The following is a 19,530-nucleotide window of genomic DNA, read 5'->3' on the forward strand; positions in this document are numbered from 1 at the left end:
CCATATCCTGCGTTCTTGTGTGGGGAGCGGGACCAGAGACCCTGCCTGACACCCCGCATGACAAATGCATATGTGTATTGTATGTAAAAGTACAGAAAAAAGTACGGAAGATAAACACACCAGACTCAAGAATAAACTTTTGGTGAGAGATGAGGAAGCCAAGTTTAGTAAAAAGTCATTAGCTTTACCTGTAATGTTTTAAATGTTTAGAATAACATATTTATGTGTTATGAACTTAATATTTTAAAACGTTAAATGAGATATATAGAGAAAACATCTGGCACACAGTAGGCTTTTGTGAACTGTGTATTTCTCTCCCTTCACCAAAGTAATGAATACTTTAGGTTCAAACACAATAAACAGACCCTAGCAATGTGTCCCATGAAAATAAAATGTACAAGACATAAGGGGTAGAGAAGGTGGCCAGGAACACCTGGAAAGTGGTGACTTAGGAGATTGAAGGGGCAGAGAGTGAAAATGAAAATGGCAGGAACAGGGAGGAATCTCACTGACCCAGACAAAAATGAGCAAATGAGATCATGGAAGAGTCTCAAAGTAAAGAAGCACAAAGAAATGATCAAAGGAAAATAGAGAACAATGACATCATAACTATTCTGTTACTAAGCTTCTATTATGTTCTAATCAGTTTACATGCAACTATGATTTAGTTCTCAAAGCAACGGTATTACTACACCCGTTTTAGAAGATGGACACTGAGGTTCAGACAGGTGGAAAGATTTGTCCGATGCCCTGTAACTGATGGTAAATGCAAAGGCCAGTATTGAAACCCAAAATTGCTCTTTTCTACCACGCTTCGCGGACAACGCAAAGTGGGTAAAACAACCAAGAGAAACAAGTCGAGGTATAGGCATCAAAAGCAAAACAAACAAAAGATCAAAAACAGAAAACAAAAAGAAAGCAGAGAGGTGCGGGCGTGCGGTCTGGTCTGAGACCGCTAGCACTACGTGCAGCTCCCAGAGCGCAGGGGAGCCTCAACCAGCGTCAGGCACACAGAGAGGACCAAACCTCCCCGAGCCTAGAAAGGCTCCGGCGCGGCGAGGGGGCAGAGCGAAGAGCAGCTTCCGGTTCCGGGTGCAAAGGCCCCACGTGTTCTGACCCGCCAGGCCCCGCGCGGCTCGGATCCGGCGGCGTTGCTTCGGCCGGGAGTGGGTGGGGGAGAAGCCGGGGCAGGGGAGGAGCCACCGGAGCTGTCGGAGCCGTGAGTGCTGGCGGGCTGGGCCGGGCCGGGCCGGATCGGGCTGAGCTGGGCAGCGCAGGGCGGGGAGGAGAAGGAGGGGTCGGAGACCCCGCCCCCCCGGAGCCTGGGGACATCGCACTGCTCTGGGGAAAGGGCGGTGGCAGTGGAGTGAGGGGCCCCAGGCGTTATGGCCCTCGTGTGTCTGGGTGGCCGGAGCTAGAACCTCCGGGGACGTGGATGGTGTTTCAGGCGTTCTTTCCAGTCACCGCCCTCCTTACCCTCTTGAGGCCTGCAGAAACGCAGTTCGACCGTACCTCCCATTGCTTCCGCGCCAATTGCTGCCCCGGAACCGAGGGGGGAGTGATCTAGGCCCCTTTATTTCTCGCAGCGTCTTCTCACCCCGCCTCTCAGATTGCTCAGGAATCAGCCCCGCAGGCTCCATGCCCAGAGGAGCCCTATCTCTTCCCACCACTAACCCCTGGTCCAACGCACATGCAGAAATACCTGTGATCTTACCACCAGTGATCGTACTAGGCCTTGAAGACAGTCTTGCCTTTGGCTTTCCAGCTGCCGCTGTGACCACCCCGGGCTTTCCCTCAAGCCAGTGGCTGCTGCCTCCACTTGCAACTTTTCTCCCCGACCCCCTAGCAGCCAGCTTTGGCACTTCTCAGCACCACTATTTCCCTCAGCAGGAGTGTACAGGCCCCTGCTTTTTGGTTGGTTTGACTAAAAGTTTGTTAGTTCGTGTGCCATGGATATGCTGTGTTCTCTCAGAAAAGTGTCAGCCCAATTTGTATTTTTCTGGGCTTTGATAACCCTGTCTGCCTTGGTCCCTGTTGGGGAGCAGTGCCACATCCAGGCTCTCGCCTAGAGGCCAGGCTTAGAACTGTTGCTTTTTCTCTGTCCACACTTTGCAGGTGACACCCAGGGCAGCCTCAGTCACTAGCAACCACAAGGAATGCTAGTGGAGTCCCTCCTCCCTCCTCCCTAATTGTCTTACAAGCTGCCCCATGAACCTTGATCCAGAAAGCCACTTCAGAAAGGTTGTGGGGTAGCACGGGAGGCTTGTTGGGAAGTGTGTGACAGCACAGCAGTTCAAGTTTGTGGTCGTGTGTCTCGAGTAACTTTCTGTTCTTACTGTGCAGCATAAGAAGGTGGGCAGGTATGGAGGGAGGAAGGGAGTATTTCCTCCTCTGACCAGACACCTGTAATTCATGATCTTTTCCCCCTTTCTCCTCCAGCTGTACCCCCTTTTGCACTCTTTCTATATACTGTATTGCAGTAGACAGTCATTTCAAGGCACAGCAAGGTTTATTACGATGTGAGGGACTCTTGTGCATTACACACTATACAGATGAGGTAAGTTACAGGTTTACGTTTTTTTCCAGTTAATTTGACACAGGCATAAAACATGTAACACAGTCCTAGACTCTACTTTTTCAAACCCTCCAGTAAATTTGGCCAACACTGGAAAAGTTGGATCCTTTCTGTTCGAACTTCAGATTTACTTCCTGTTACTTAGGTACTGGTTCTCAAATTTACCGTGCATCTTAAGCACCTGAAGGGCTTGTTAAACACTGATTGGTGGTGCTACCCCCAGAGTTTCTGGTAATAGAAATGGACTGGAGCTTGAGAATTTGCATTTCTAACAAGTTCTTATGTGCAGGTGCTGCTGGCCTGGGTTTCTCAACACTGAGAACCATTGCCTTTGGCCAAACTTGTTCACATAAACATTGCAGTGGTTTGGGAATCAAACCACTGCAGACCTGTGTGTGAGTACTTCTGTGCTGAAAACTAGTAATATGGTCCTGTGTGGGTAATTTAACCACTTAGGTCTGAGTTCTTTCATTCGTGGAATTAAAAATGTGTACTTTAAAAAAAAACTCTAAGTGCTTTATCTTACACCAAATTGAAAACGAAATATTGATCAGTTTTTCCCTTGATTTTCTTATTTCTCTTGAAGGAGCTTTTTGATCACATAGCTTATACCCATATTCTAGGTTTTTGCTCTGAATCTTTGGTATATAAAGTCCCTGCTATTTCATAATTATATGCATATGTTAAAGTCTTTAAGGTCAGAGCCTGTGCTTTTTTCATCTTTCTCAGCCTAGCACCTTGAATTGTGTGGGACACAAAATTGATGCTCAGTAGATATTTGGATTGAGTGAACTCTATGTGGTGTCCACCTGCCCCCTTGAACATTTTCTCCACTAATCCTGTGCCACATAGTAAAGCAGTGTATGGTTATGCCACCTGAGTCCTCCAGATTAGAATAAAGGCTAATGCCAAATGCCACTAACACTCCTTGTGAGTGGTTTATTTCCCAGAAGCCCTGGCATTCAATGATTCTGAATTTCAGTGTGTCTATCTCCAAGATGGGGGAAGAGAAATAGCTTAACTAAATTCAACATACACTTATTGAGCACCTTTTCTACCAAGTGTTTGACAGAGTGTTAAGCCTTGGAAATATGCAAATGAATAAGGAGGTCCTTGGCCTCAGGGGCAGGGCTCACAGGAAGATAAAGATGCTAAACAGTTCCCACAACAAGAATGGCACTCTGGGATGACTTTTACTTTGAACAGTGATTTAATCTGCAGTGGAAACCTGATATTCTCAGATCCATCTGGTCCTGCAGGCTTGGGTTCAGTCCTTTATCATCTCATCACACGCAAGGGAACCTTGGGCAAAGCCAAAAGGAAATCATCTAGATACAGAGCAGGAAGTTATTCTGACTAGCATATTAATTACAAAACTGAAAACATAGTAAATGACTTTTGAATTGACTTCTAAATTACCCGAATTTACACCTTAGGTCAGGCTATATTTATAATATACATTATCCTGTTGTTTTTCATTAAATAATGGTTCTTCTATGTGATTGGAATTGCCTACGTTCATTGTAGTAATTCATTGGATTTAGCTAGTTTAACTGGCTGCCCAGTGAAAGCTGCTGCTGTCATAAGGGTGGGGTCAGGTTTGATGACTGCCCTTTTCCTACTTCAGATTAGTTTGTGATGTTCTGTTTTAAACTGGGGCATATAAATTGACCTGCTTTATTTAGGCCATTAAGCACCTCTGAGTACTAACCATTATTTGAGGTTAAAAAGCCTTACTTCATGTTGGAGATTAACAGGTATAATCATGATGGCCACATATTTAATTCTGGACTCTTAAAATCTGTATTTGGCTTCTAGCCCTTTCAACTCTGGAATAATTCCCTCTCACCATCCTAGGCTAATACGTTATGTACTCAATAAAGAAGCCATATATCCTTGTTTCTCTCAAAACCCCTCCTTTATCACCATCAAAAAGCTGGACGGTTTCTCAAAAGATGATTCAGCGCTCTGCCTTTTTTAGTAGAGAATCATCCCTATTTTCAAGATGAGTTGATGTGGCTTTTCCAAGATGACACATCTTTAGGAGGTAGAATTCAACCTCCTGGGCCTGTAGTATATACCTATAGAAAACATTATAATTAAAAATAAAGTGAAGTATTATGATTTTATAGCTTTATTTTATGCTTTTCATGTTTCCATTTACTCTCAGTGACATTTTTTTTATACTTTGATCCTAACCACAAAGTGCAAAATTTCAGGGCAGAAGATATGTATGTCTTAGCCTCCACTGACTTCTCTGTACCACCACTACTTATTTGGCCTTTTTATTTCTTCCTGACTTCCCCTTCTCTACACCTTATTCTGTTTCTTTGAAACCTATTGTGATAAGCTTGGAGCCACTTCTCCCCATGCTACTCAAATATTGCATGTTGAATCTTATAAAGAAGAAAAAATTGAAGCGGCAAAAATATTTTGAGAAATAGTTTTTAAATATACGAGGTGTGACAATTAAGCTCGTGAACTTGTTGCAACAATGTTGCTAACCTTTTCTTGATACCAGAGGTATTATTCATTATGAATTTGTACCAACTGGACACAGTTAACCAAGTTTACTATTTGGAGGTGTTGAAATGGATGCGTGAAAAAGTTAGACGACCTGAACTTTTCACCAACAATTCATGGCTCTTGCATCACGACAGTGCACCAGCTCACATGGCACTGTCTGTGAGGGAGTTTTTAGCCAGTAACAAATAACTGTATTGGAACATCCTCCCTACTCACCTGATCTGGCCCCCAATGACTTCTTTCTTTACCCGAAGATAAAGGAAATATTGAAAGGAAGACATCTTGATGACATTCAGGACATCGAGGGTAATATGACGACAGCTCTGATGACCATTCCAGAAAAAGAGTTCCAAAATTGCTTTGAAGGGTGGACTAGGCACTTGCATCGCTGCGTAGCTTCCCAAGGGGAATACTTCGAAGGTGACTGTAGTGATATTCAGCAATGAGGTATGTAGCAGTTTTTCTAGGATGAGTTCGCGAACTTAATTGTCCGACCTCGTAGTTTGAAGCATACTGATCATGATGTGTGTGAAAGCCAAAAGTCAGTGAATGCATTCCTTTTTATTTCATTTGCCTTCTGGGTTGTTTTCAAGGAAGTTCTTGGGTATACTAACTGTATTTGCCTCAAATTACCTCCTCCCAGTTACAGGGAGGAGAGGGGAGGGGACTATGATATTGATAAATAGAAGCATTACTAACAAATATGGTCTTCGGCAAGAGAACCTATCTTTTAAGATTTCAGTCCACCTGTGTTCCAATGATCTTATTTATTCCTACCTCATAAGTGCCTTCAAAGAAAGGACTCTTTTGGTTTAACACTTTACATTTGATATAACAATAAACACACTGAAATTTTTCCTGTATATTTTAATTTTTTTTGTAATTATGATGAAATAAAGGACTTTGTTTGTTCATCATTTAAATCTTGCCTTCTTCCCAAAGGGATTTAGAGCAACTTGAAAAAGAGAGAACAAAATATATTGAGCATCTGTCCTATACCAGGGTCTATGCTGAGTGATTCTATATGTTACTTCATGTACTCCTTAGAACAACCATGTGAAGTAGGTAGTACAAGCCACAAGTCTCAGATGACACTTGAGACTTAGGGAGTGTCACATGGCTAATAAGTCAGGACAGGGATCCAAACCCAGGGATCCAAAGCCCCTAATTATTATGTGGAACGCATGAATAAATATTTGTATATAGGAAAATTAATAAAATAATCTTTCTAGTAGAAGGATCATTCTGGGATAGTCTTTAGTTCTAAAGAACAATACAGCATTGGAAAAGGGCACTTAATTTTTATTAGTTGATTTGTATGCTAGAACAATGAGCTTTTGCAGTGACCCAGCAAGGAGTCATCGTCATATTTCCAGGTTATGGGCCTGCATTAGGGTAAAATATAATAATGGAAACTGGAAGGGATATAGGTGTCTGCTAAATGAAACCATTTGAAACTCTCTGATCACTATTTTCTTTTGAAAATTATTTGCTAGTAAATAGAGCACCATCTCTTCTTTAGATAGGTAATAATATGACTATAAACCTTGTCATTTTGGCTCTAGAAAAATCACCCCAGATAGTAACATTTTAAGCTAGAGAACCAGATATCCTTTCATTGTCTTCAGTTTTCTGTTCTTGTCAGAATTGCATTAGCATCTTCACAGGCCTGTGACACAGTCAGATAAGAAGCAGACAGCTAGACCAAAGATTGGAGAAAGGTTTTTCCCTTTCCACATCTTCTACCCAATCCTGCCCCATACATCCTAGAAAAACATACTCAAGAGACTAGATAATGGGGCCTAGGCTTATGAAACGTCTCTGTAGATGTTGTTTTAGAGCCTTCTAGAACCGAGTTTTATTCTTCCTTGCCTGGCTTCACATCTCTCTATATTATCCTATTGTCCAGTTTTTGTCTGTCACTGTGGAACCCTTCCAAGGACAGATTTTGAATGGAAAGGTATTAAAATATAGCTAGGGCAACAAAATGCAAGGCAGACTTACAGTGTAGCACATCCCATGAATTGTAGAATAAAACCGTTCGTTTTCTGTCTCTGATATTGATATCTGACATTTGCACAACACATTGTAGTTCGTAAACTCTCACAGATCTTAGCTCATATCTGCAGAGGGCTTTACCCTTTACAAGGGTTCTTTTGTATGTAATCTCATGACACCCTTAGAGCGGCTCCAGTTTCTTAGGGATCTGGGGCTGAATGGTTCATCTTTGGATACCTAATCTAGTGCTCTTCCCACAGCACCATGCTTCCTATTTTTTCCCAACTCTTTGTCCCACCAGGGACTCTTTTTCCTCCCTTCATTCCATTTTTGCTGTTCTCTGTGCCTTCATCTCATTTTCCTAGGTTGCCAAAGTAATACAGTCAAGCAATAGAAATCTCAGTGCATGATTCCAAAGGGCATTTAAAAATGGCAGGTATTTTTGTGGCACCGTTATATTCTTTTTCCTTTGAAAACAAAGCCCTGTAAGAACAGGAACCCTTCTGTCAGTGCACACTTTATAGAATCCACATAGCATGGAACCTCTTGTAGCTAGTACTACATGAAATCTGAGGTTTCTAGCCTGCTTCACTAGGCATGGATTCTCAGACCTTTAAGGTAATACAGATACCTTCGTTAAGCCAAAAGACCCTATGTATCAATTCTGTGTTCTCTCCCTGCCTTGCAAGATTCTTTGGGGTCAGGATTGGGAAACTTTGGATAAATAATCATTATTGTAGTTATATTGAATTACTTGATATCTGGTTTTGTACTTATTAAAGTTGATTTAAATCCTCAAAGGAAAATGATTTTTCCCCCCAAATGCACAGATTTGTGTGACTTGCATTTGATGGTCTCAAGACAACCTGAAGATTCCTTGTGATGAATTGAGGTTTCATCATGTACCGAATCACCTTACTCTGTTTTACTCATAATCCAAGCAGTAAATGGTTTTTCCTTATTTATTCTTTTGTCCACACGACCTGCTGGACAAATGAATAAATAAGAATTAATAAGAGATGGTATCTGTCCTTCCAGAGAGAGACTTAAAAATCAAGTGTTCTATGCGAGAGCCTGTTGGGTGACAGGCATTGAGCTGGGTGCTTTATGTACCTGCCCTCAGAGCTTTACAGTCTGATGAGTTAAATGGCAAGATGCCTAATTTTCACCATACAAAAAATAGATATGTATGTGTGCAATGAAATGAGGAGGTACAAGTTCCTGTGCAAACAATCTGGGAGGATCAGGGGAGGCTCCTGGGAAACCTGAGATCTGTAGGATGAGTAGAGTTATACAAGTAAAGGGAGTGGAAAAGGCTATCTCAGGCTGAGGGAGCAGCATCTTGAAAGCCCAGTGAGGGCACAGAAAAGAGACAGGGCAGTACTTTGGAGCAGTGACTTTCAATGGGTGTGGCAATCATGGGAGAAAAGAGGTAGGCAGGGGCCAGGTCTTCAAGGGCCTTGAGAATTGTAAGAAGTTTAAATTTTATCCTGTGGACAGTGTGAAGCTGTTAGCTGCTTTCATGTGTTAGAAAGTTCACCACTCAAACCCTCCTGCAATATTGTAGGTACAACTAATGTGGAGGGGAGTCCTGCCCATTATTACATTCCTGCACCCACCTGCCCCCTTCCCAAAAAAAAAGAAGGTAAATATATAGGTTCCAGAAATAAAAACTAGAGCAGTAAGTAGAAGCTGACTCCACCACAGCCCAACGAGACTTCAAACCAAAATAAAGGCTTCAGTTTTGGGTTCTAATATCTGTGCTGCAACAGGAGATAGGAACTGGGAAACTGGAGGGGATGGGGAATGTATATGGAATTGAACAATCTAACAGCCTGGAGCCTTGAAGAGCTGCCCCCTCTATGAAAATCTGTCTAGTGATCAAGCAAAGGGGCAAGGAAATAGGCCTCCATAACCTTGGGTTGGATGAAAAATCACAGGCCCAAATAATACACTGTCAACGTAATTCAGGAATACTGAGAAATTGACAAAAACTGATCCAAGATCATTGAAACTGTGAGTACTTAAGTAGAAGCAAGTGAAATTCCATTCAGAGGGCTCACTTATATAACGTAGGGCTCTCCAGGACTCCAAGTGAAAATCTCACTGAAGGTGGACATAAAGTTTTAAAAATTACAAACTGCCTGAGGAAACAAACTACCTTGAAGTATACACAGCAGATTCAGTAAGCAAGCAAATTAGCCCATGAAGATCTAGAGATTATGAAACTATCTAAAACAGGCTATGAAAGTATGTAGTCAATATTTGAGGATAATGGAAAAATAGCATGAATGAAGAGTGATATGAGATATAGATAATAAAGAATGAATAACATGGTAGCTAAACTCATTTGATGGGCAGCAGCACACTAGACAGCTGTTAAGAGTGCACTGATAATCTTGAAGGTGGATCTGAGGCAGTTCTATTGAAAATGAAGAATTCTTCAGGTTGCATGTGGAGATTGCAACCTGGTCTGGATGGGGCAGGACCAGGAAGACCAGAGGTGAAACTTGAACCAAGTCATTCAACATTTAGGTGCCTGTTATGTACCAGTGCAGAGTACGAGTGGCAGACATCATTTCTTTAAAGGATTCTACTATTGCCATTTAGTGGGTCGTAATGGCTTGGCTGGCAGTGGAGATGAGGTAGGTGAATTTGAAAGACATTTAGAAGAAGGTAGCATTAACAAGATTTGGTGAATAAAAAAGAGAGTAGAAACATAATGGAGGAAAAGATTGATTCTTCCTGTTAGAGTAGGAAGAAAACTTCCAAGTGGAGGTTCATTTAAATGCATTTATTGTGCACTTTATTATAGGATTACAGATTGATAAAAAGCGTAGTCCCAAACTTCAAGGAGTTTCACAGGAAAGATAAACAGTAGCTATTTGATACGACAGATACTATGATACAGAGATGTGCCCAGGTTGCTATGGTAGCAAAGTGGTTTCTAACCATTTCTAAGGATAGGGGGAGATGGGATCAAGGAAAACATCTCAGAACATGTGAAGCCTGAATTATGTCTTGAAAGATAAAGTCTAACCTAATGAAGGGTGAAGAGTTAGAAGGAACAGCATGTTCAAAAGCCAAAGAACTTAGGGCTTTTGTGTGCTTTGCATGTGCACAACTGTGTGAAAGGACACGAGAGGAGGGCTAAGGGAGTAAGGGGAAGGTCAACCTAATATCTGATACTTAGAAGTTTGTATTACACTTACAAGACAGGAAGGAGTGGTTGAGGGTCTTAAATAGAGAAGAGACATGACCAGATTTGCCAAGAGTGCACTTCTTGGAGGATGTGGACCATAAGTTGAGTTTTCCAAATAAAAATTAGCAGGTAAGAAAAAGTAGGTAAGAATGTGGCATGGACAGAGTGAGGGATGGACAGAAGGAGCTGCACTCAAAGCTAAGGTGTTTGTATCCCATCTTCAGGGTGCTGGGGAGCCATTGAGCATTTTATGCTGAGAAGTAATAGGATGTGACTTAATTATTTAGACTGTTTGCCAGCGATCATGTTTTACGGAGGGGTAACATTGGAAGCAGTCAAATCTGTTAGAGTTCCATTGTAGTAACTCCCGTGATGAGGTGTGAACCTTTGCAGTGCATGGAGGCAGGGAGAGGATGCTGTGACTGTAACTTAAGGGTAACAAATCTGGAGGCAGGTAGTTAACATTTGGAGGCAGTTTCAGATGAGAACTGATAGGGACCTAACCAGTAAATCATGGGAATGAAGAAAAAGGGAACCTGTCGAGAAGAAATAGGAACACACCATGCAGCATTAAGGATGAGGTGGAGTATTCCATGCAAAAGAAACAGCCTTCAGACAGGCCTGGAGGCCTGAAGAGACACCGTGTTGTAGGGAGATGAGCAATGCGTTTATTATAGCCAGGTGATACAAAGAAGAGCGTGGGATGTGAGGCTTGAAAATAGATTGAGGGCTGCTTGTAAAGAGGTTCATTGCAGTGCCAGGGACTTTAGAACTGACCTTACAGTAAGAAGTTATTTTTTAAATGTTGAGTGATGCAGCTGGAACTATGATTTAGAAACAACACAAAAGTTAACATTGGGGTGCAGATTGTAATTTACTTCACAGATAGTAATGCATCTAATCCTCATAGTAACCCTATTAGATAGTATCATTCCCTCCATTCTGTAAATGAGGCCACAGGCATAAAGAGAATAAGAACTTGCCCTGGCTTCATACCTAGTGAACGACAGGGCCAGGATTCAAACCCCAGCAGCCTGATGCCAAGATTCTCGTAACCTTACACACTATAGGTCTTTCTCACTGAAGATCCACATCAGAACTACACACAGCATTTCTAAAGATACAGTTGCTTCGATTGGCTGAATCAGAATACCTAGAAGAATGTTGTGTAATACTGCGTTTTGCAAAAGCTCCACAGGTAATTCGTTGCATTTGGTTCACAGTTGAGTACTAGCAGGATCCCAGTTACAAAGTTAGGGCAGTGGTCCAGGCAAGAGATGAGAGCCCAAACTGAAGCAGTCTATGCGAGAGAAGAGGAGGAAACAGATTTAGAGGCTTGGAGGTAGAATTGGTTTAATGAGCTGTAAGCAATGGGGAAGAATCAGAGTTGAATCCAAGAATTACAAAGTTGAGTGTTTACTGAACAAGTGATGATCCAACCAAGACAGGATTCCAGAAAGAAGAGAGGGTTTGGGAATAAAAACAATGAATTCAGTTTTGAACACTTGAGTATGAGGATCTGTTGGCCTTGCAAGTAAAGATGTCTTAACGAGAGGAAAGTTGCTTTTTTGAGGTGCCTGTGTGCCAGCCACTGTGTAAGTGGCTCTCCTCATTGTTATACAATCCTCCCATCAAATCTGCAAGTCCCCATTTTACAGAACAAGTTAATACTGGGTGTGATGCAGTTCAGAATGAACCTTGATAAAGCCTTCCCTATTTCAGCCATGTTGATGTGTCTTTTCTGAGAATATACATCGTGTGTGTGTGTGTGTGTGTGTGTGTGTGTGTGTGTAAAACAGACCATAGTCAGTATGACATTTTTTAGCAGTGTACTTAACTCCCAGCCGTTTTTCTCTTAGGTTCATAGGTTTCATGAAGTAGAAATGCAGTATTTTTCTATGGGATGTGAACGTTGCCTAGGAAAAGAGGTGGGGAACATAGCTTCAGGCATACGCCATCCTATTCCAACTAGATCTGTTTACAACATACGGTTATGGAGATTAGGGCAAAGGGGATTTAATGGTTTGAAGAAGTGTTGTGTGTACAAGATTATGATTGAGCTCATAACTGTTATCCTTGTGTATAATTTCATGCTCATACTGTTTGTCTCTGCTTCTCTACCCCAGGTCCCTTCAGAGAAACTCCTTGAGGTGCCTGGCTGAGACTGGGGTGTAATGACAGTGTGAGCTCTGTGGTGTGAGACCACCCCCTAGCTGGAAAATGGCGACAGCCTTGGAACCAGGGGACCAGGATCTTTGGGAAGAAGAGGGGATTCTAATGGTGAAGTTGGAAGATGATTTCACATGTAGGCCAGAACCTGTCTCCCAGAGGGATGATACCGTGCTTGAGACTTCTCACCAGAACTTCCGATGCTTTCGCTACCAGGAAGCCGCAAGCCCGCGAGAAGCTCTCATTCGACTTCGAGAACTTTGTCGTCAGTGGCTGAGGCCAGAGAGGCGGACGAAGGAGCAGATCTTAGAGCTGCTTGTGCTGGAACAGTTCCTTACCGTCCTGCCTGGAGAGCTGCAGAGCTGGGTGCGGGGCCAGCGGCCAGAAAGTGGCGAGGAGGCAGTGACACTGGTGGAGGGTTTGCAGAAACAACCCAGGAGACCAAGGCGGTGGGTGAGGAGGGGGAGACCTGATCTGTGTGACGTGGAGGGGGACTATTTGATGGAAGGATGGATTTGGGGGTAGGGCTTACAGGGCCCCATAAATTACCCTTTAAATATAATTAGCTCTGCCCTCATGTTGTGCCAGATCCATAAGCCCCATGGGGCAGAGGTGTTTGTGTGTGTGTGTGTGTGAGTGTGACTTCCTGGGTTTTGAAACACCTGCTTAGGGACTATCCTAGGGACCTCAGCCACTCCAGGGTCACATGGTTTAATTTTTCCCTTTGGATGTCGAACTTCCAGTTCTTGGGGAAGAGAATTTTGTCACTTCTTCAAAGGTTTTCATAAACCCTCCGTCACAGATTTCCCCATCCAGAACAACAAGACAGGGAAGCAAACAACAACGATTGCTGCAGGTGGGAGAGGTGGAGATGGGAAGGACAGGACCTCAGAGCCCTGGGTGATAGGCACAGGGCTGAGGGAAGTGAGAAAGCTGTGCAATATCTGAATGTCCCCTGCCTTATCCTGGTGAGGATAACCTTCAACAGCTCCTTGCATGCCCCAATGGAACGAAAGTTTCCCCTCTTCATCTGGGTCCATCTGGGAGTTTTTCTATTGGCAGCTTCTCCTAAAATAAGTCCTGATGACAACCAAGACTTTCCTCCTGATTCCATGGTGACTGGAAGTTGGAATTATTCCCAGGTGACTGTCCATGTTCATGGCCAGGAAGTCCTGTCAGAGGAGACAGTGCATCCAGGAGCAGAACCTGAGTCACCTAGTGAGCTGCAGGATCCTACGCAGACCTTGACCCCTGAGGAGTCCCATGAGGAGACCACACAGAGCCCAGATCTGGGGGCACCAGAGGAACAGAGCCTGTGCCATGAATTGGAGGTCCAGCCCCTGCAGGAGAGCGGTGGGAAACCTCAACAGAAAGGGGGCGTCGTGGCAGAGTGCGGGGTGGGGGATGTTTCTCCTGTACCAGGAAGGCTCGGTAGATTGAAATTGGAAGAAGTCACAGATTTCAGGGGGTTGAGAGGAGACAGTACTAGCTAGAGTCCCCCATCAGCAGGGTTAAGCTTAAAGAGCAATATTCTTGGTTATTCTCCTGGCATCTGATAGTGTTATAGGTGGTGGTGTCAGGATGACTTGAGCTGCCCTCAGACCACTTTCTTGATTCCCACCTTCCCACCAGAGGTGTTGGGGGGTGCTCAGCTCTTTGCCAGTTACTGGGGTGTATTGCATATTGCTGATCTCTGCCTTCTTTTCTTCATAGAGGTTCTGGAGCCCCAGGACCCAGACCTTCCTGAAGAGAGGAACACTGGAAACCCAGAGATGGTTGCCCTTCTTACTGCTCTGTCACAGGTGTGCCCTCATTTCCCTCTGTTCCACAGAGAATTTGAAGAACCTTGAGGTGTCAAGCCATATACTCAGCCGGTCAGACAGGACACAACTTCCCACTCTCCTTTTGCCAATTTCATTTCTCAGTTCTGCACCTATGGAGGGTCAGGGGTGTTGCATCTAATGAGATGTAATAGTCTCAGTTGGATCTGCAGGCTCCAAAGCCTCTTCATTTGTCACCGGACCAGAGGGACTAACAGAATGGGATTATTTTGTAACACTGCAGTGCAACTTTGCAGTTGTTGAGTGAGGGTTTGTTTTTGGTTTTTAGGAATAAATTTGACAGTCATTTGTAAGGATGACTGACTGCTGCAGAAATGATTTCTGAAATGGCATGGTATATTCTTCCAGGGACTACATTCAGTCAGGCCACAACATTTGTGAAGATTTACCATGATTTTCCAGGTCAGAGCCTGGAAACTAAGCTATGTGGCCAGAGGAAAAAGGAATAGAATTTCATTCGTGTTTTTAGATTGTAGTCCAGCTGAATAAAAAAAGTCTTGCTTATGCTGTGTAGACTTTGTAAGTGATACGGATGATTAGGGAAGGTCACTTAGGGAAAGCTTCCTAGAAAACACAACTTTTTACAGAAATGTATGTAGCATTAAAAAATCAAATAGGGAGTTGAATGATGACTTTTCATGAATTTAAACAACACTCCTAAGAATAAGAACATAGGCTGGTTCTGAAAGAAAGCAATGGGACTGGAAGGAGCAGGCATAGGTACAATGCCACAGTAGAAAGTCAGGAAGCAGTGACGGGGTGAAACACAGATTTCCTGAAAGGGAGCCAAGTATCTCATTTGAGTTCCTTTTGTCTCCTGGATGGATTCTGCCTATACCAAAGACCTTCATTCCAAAACAAAATATGAGGCTCTATGAGGCATCACATTTTAATTGAATCCTGGTGTTGTTTCAGGGATTGGTAACTTTCAAGGATGTGGCTGTATGCTTCTCCCAAGACCAGTGGAGTGATCTGGATCCAGCGCAGAAAGAGTTCTATGGAGAATATGTCTTGGAAGAAGACTGTGGAATTGTGGTCTCCTTATGTAAGTAATTTCAAGTGTCTCTAGAATGTTCTGAGCACAGAGATCTTTTTCCTTTTGGAAATTGTGGGGGTCTTAGACAGTATGTACTACACTTCTCTTATACCTACCCACCACTGAGATTGAAGGATTAGCTGAGGAAGATGCTATCTTTCCAACTTAAGTGGAACAGAAAATGCTTAGAAAGTGGTTGGAAACTTCTAATAAGAAAATGGTTATAATATTATAGTGTTAGTGCAGTTGAGGTAAGGATATGAGTTTTGAAACAAGCAATACAAGTTGGAGATAATCTACGTACTTGAGTATGGAGAAAGAGGGTAGCATTTGCAGTTGTATCATTGCTGAGTTGTAGATGAAAGGCAAGAGGTATGCAGTACTTGATTGGAGGTACTCAAGCTAGGGAGACCAAAGATTCGATCGACTGACCTGGCTATATATTTGTTCTACAATCTACCAAATAGAAACGATCTGCTTTTAACACAGGGAATTGTTGAACCAATCATAATGTCCTGTTTCCCATCTCTTGAGCAGCATTTCCAATCCCCAGACTAGATGAGGTCTCCCACATTAGAGAAGAAGAGCCTTTGGTCCCAGATATCCGAGAACTTCAAGAGCCTCAAGAGCCGGAAATCCTGAGTTTTACCTACACAGGTGAGGAATGACAAAAGGAATCTTCTTCCCCCGGGCCGGTAGTTCCTCTAGTCTGACTCGCTCCCTCTGGGGTACCGGTCTCATTGGTTCTTTTAGCATGTCAGCCATTACTACTGTCTCCCTGTGAATGCCAAGTTCTAGCCTCTTCCTCCTTTTCACCCCTCCCATCATTTGTTTAAGGTATATGGAATGCAAAATGGTGAAAGATGAAGAGCCAGGTCTTTGGGAATTGTGGCTATACCATTTACTAAGCAGTTCACTTAAACTCCAGATCCTCAATCTCCACATTTGTAAAATGAGGGTAATATTTTCCCAAATTAAGGCTTATTGACAGCTTGAGATTAACATGTAAGAAAGTGCCTGACACATGACAGACATTCAGTTGACTGATTATTTCCTCCTTTCCTAACCTCTATAGTTATGCAATATGGGCTTCTTTCTGTATAGTCTTGGCCCTTCCAAAATTCTGTTTAAAAATCGCCCCATTGCGCAGAAGGCAACATGACCTCTGTAATTTCCCCTTTTCTCCTCTCACCCTCTCTTAGGAGATAGGAGTGAAGATGAGGAAGAGTTTCTTGAGCAAGAAGATCTGAGTTTGGAGGATCTACACAGGTCGGTTGTAGGAGATCCAGAAATCCACCAGACTCCAGATTGGGAAATAGTCTTTGAGGATGATCCAGGTAGACTTAATGAAAGAAGATTTGGTACAAATATTTCTCAAGTTAATAGTTTAACGAATCTTCGAGAAACCACGCCTATCCACTCCCTGTTAGGGAGACATCATGACTGTCCAGTATGCGGAAAAAGTTTTACGTGTAACTCCCACCTTGTTAGACACCTGAGAACTCACACAGGAGAGAAACCCTATAAGTGTGTGGAGTGTGGAAAAAGTTATACACGGAGCTCACATCTTGCCAGGCACCAAAAGGTTCACAAAATAGGCACTCCTTATAAATTTCCCCTAAATCGGAAGAATTTGAATGACACCGCCCCTCTGGTCCAGGCTAAGAGAACTCCATCTGTTGAGAAACCCTATAGATGTGACGATTGTGGAAAACACTTCCGCTGGACTTCAGACCTTGTTAGGCATCAGAGGACACATACAGGAGAAAAACCCTTCTTTTGTACTATTTGTGGCAAAAGCTTCAGTCAGAAATCTGTGCTAACAACACACCAAAGAATCCACCTGGGAGGCAAACCCTACTTGTGTGGAGAGTGTGGAGAGGACTTCAGTGACCACAGGCGGTACCTGGCACACCGGAAGACCCATGCAGCTGAGGAGCTCTATCTTTGTAGCGAATGTGGGCGGTGCTTCAACCATAGTGCTGCATTTGCCAAGCACCTGAGAGGACATGCGTCAGTGAGGCCCTGCCGATGCAATGAATGTGGAAAAAGCTTCAGTCGGAGGGACCACCTTGTCAGGCATCAAAGAACACACACTGGTGAGAAACCGTTCACGTGCCCTACCTGTGGAAAAAGCTTCAGCAGAGGCTATCACTTAATCAGGCATCAGAGGACCCACTCAGAAAAGACCTCCTAGTTAGGTCCCCATGTAAGATCTGCATTCAGCCCTGACCCAGAGATGGGCTAGGAGAAGCCCTGTGGTCAACCTGGGGAGATCTTTTCCTGGGAGTCTCCCTGACTTGCCCAGATCAATATAACCTCTTCCCACAATTAAGTAAAACCCCTAGGCAGCACCTCTCAACCTTCTTTTACTCCTTGAGGAGCTACTTTGCCCAAAGTACAACCTGAGTTGAGGCTTCTCCTTAACTGGAGTGCTCCTGCCTCTACCTCATGGGTACAAAGTAGAATTAGAAGACTTAAGAGGTTATGGTTATAATATTTTCCCCGGAATAGGCTGTTAGATATCCAAAAGACTACTCAACAGCCTCAAGTTTAAAGTGGCCCAGGACAACCCCTGAGGTTTGGTAAGGGACCAGCCTGTAGGACCCTGTCCTTACTGGGCTCAACTCGTAAAGCACACAGCCCTGAACTCAAGGCCGGAGATTTGCATCCTGATGGCTTTGCCACGTATTCACAGGATAACTGTACACATCTTACCGATTCACCTCCTCACCATGCACTTGCCTTGATACTGGGGAGAGGTGGGATAAGTATTTGATGGGCGAAAACCTCAAGGCTGCCTCACACGAACTTTGTTGAAGCTCCCTTCCCCATTGTCAAAGTGAAACCAGGAGCCAGACACTGTTAGAAAGGAGGACCTAGTCAGAAGCCTCTTTTCCTTGTGGGTTTTTTTTTCCGTTAGAATACTCATGCCATTAGCCTTTCTACTAGTCTACCAGTCTCTTGGTTTTGTCCCTAGCACTTTTTCTACTACAAGTGGGGTGTAGCATTTGGGTGCCAAGGGATACTTAGTAAAGGATAATTAAATCATGGTGAAATCATTTACATTCCCACATATGTACAATCCCACCCTCTTCACAGGGTTTTGTGAGGGAATTTTGGAATAGTCAGCTTACAAAGGTAATACCATAATTATAGAATTGTGATTGACTGAGTCACCTCACTTACATGAAGAAGACTGGAGAAGATTTGACATCAAATTATGGAAAAATTAAGAAAAAGCTGTTGCTGCTGGCCAAGGCTATCAAGACTATTCTCCTGACACCCCACCTCCATCCCTTCCCTAGTTCTCTGATAACGGAAAATTACGAACCCCAGCACCTGGGACCCTGAAGAATTTACCAGGAGTAAATGGCTTTCATGCATTTTCGTTGTTTGCTTTTTCTTATGTGATTTCATTTTCATGTAATTAAGAACTAAATAGTAGTCTCTCATGGCCCAAGGATCTCTGTTACCTGATATAGGTTCCATGTAGATGAGGCTGAATAATTACGAACCTCACCTGCTCTGATTGTGGGAGAGTCAGGGACTAGGGAGACTGTCCTCCATAAATGGAGCACAGGGTATGGGATTAAAGCATGAGAAGGGAGACTGTTCTGTGCCTGGTTTCTTATGCTCTGTTTTTCAATCCATTGTGTATTAGTGTACGCCAGAGGAATATGAACAGGATAATAAGGCTTTGACTCTTAACAACTTAACAAGGAAATTCTTACTTCGGTCAATAATGATATTCCGATTGATTTGCTTTTAATACTAGTCAGCCATTGTCCTTTGGAAATATACACATATGAAATAAAGGTAACATGGGCAGCCAAGTTCCCTGGTTTCTGAAACTCCGTTTTACCTGTTCACTTTCCGGGGCTAGGTTCTTGATTCTTCTAAAGAGTTACTCACAAAGAGATCAGGGAGTACAGAATAGTTTTCCATGAGGACGGTTAGCAAAGACACAGGTGGAATATATACACACAAGTAAGACCTGAGCCTGGAGTTTGCAGAAGAGACTGTCCTAATATACAAACATTACTGAGCTCTAGATTTAAGATCTGCACAATTTTTCCTGGGTGAAATGTCACAGCTTCAAAAGGTAATTTCTCTTAGCTCATACCTTGTGTGGAAGTTGATAAAATTCTGGAGGTAACAACAGAACAAACTAACTTTTTAT

The 19,530-nt window shown here is 43.2% G+C and overlaps 1 protein-coding gene across 4 annotated transcripts; it reads left to right on the top strand.

The window, feature by feature from the left end:
- Nucleotides 1-1,104: 1,104 nt before the first annotated feature.
- On the top strand, nucleotides 1,105-19,194 carry ZNF202 (zinc finger protein 202). Of its 4 annotated transcripts, XM_033098442.1 has the most exons (8): nucleotides 1,126-1,219; nucleotides 2,440-2,557; nucleotides 12,428-12,923; nucleotides 13,613-13,823; nucleotides 14,184-14,272; nucleotides 15,227-15,356; nucleotides 15,885-16,004; nucleotides 16,550-19,194. In XM_033098442.1, exons 3-8 carry the CDS (start codon nucleotides 12,522-12,524, stop codon nucleotides 17,542-17,544), a joined length of 1,947 nt encoding a protein of 648 aa, XP_032954333.1. In that variant the 5' UTR covers nucleotides 1,126-1,219; nucleotides 2,440-2,557; nucleotides 12,428-12,521; the 3' UTR covers nucleotides 17,545-19,194. The 4 variants fall into 4 exon arrangements, with proteins under 4 accessions (XP_032954332.1, XP_032954333.1, XP_032954334.1 ...); XM_033098441.1 differs by lacking the exon at nucleotides 2,440-2,557 and having other exon boundaries at nucleotides 1,105-1,219; XM_033098443.1 differs by lacking the exons at nucleotides 1,126-1,219; nucleotides 2,440-2,557 and adding an exon at nucleotides 11,372-11,499.
- The last annotated feature ends 336 nt before the right edge of the window (nucleotides 19,195-19,530 follow it).

The sequence above is a fragment of the Rhinolophus ferrumequinum genome, chromosome 25, assembly GCF_004115265.2.
Source record: "Rhinolophus ferrumequinum isolate MPI-CBG mRhiFer1 chromosome 25, mRhiFer1_v1.p, whole genome shotgun sequence".
NCBI lineage: Eukaryota > Metazoa > Chordata > Mammalia > Chiroptera > Rhinolophidae > Rhinolophus > Rhinolophus ferrumequinum.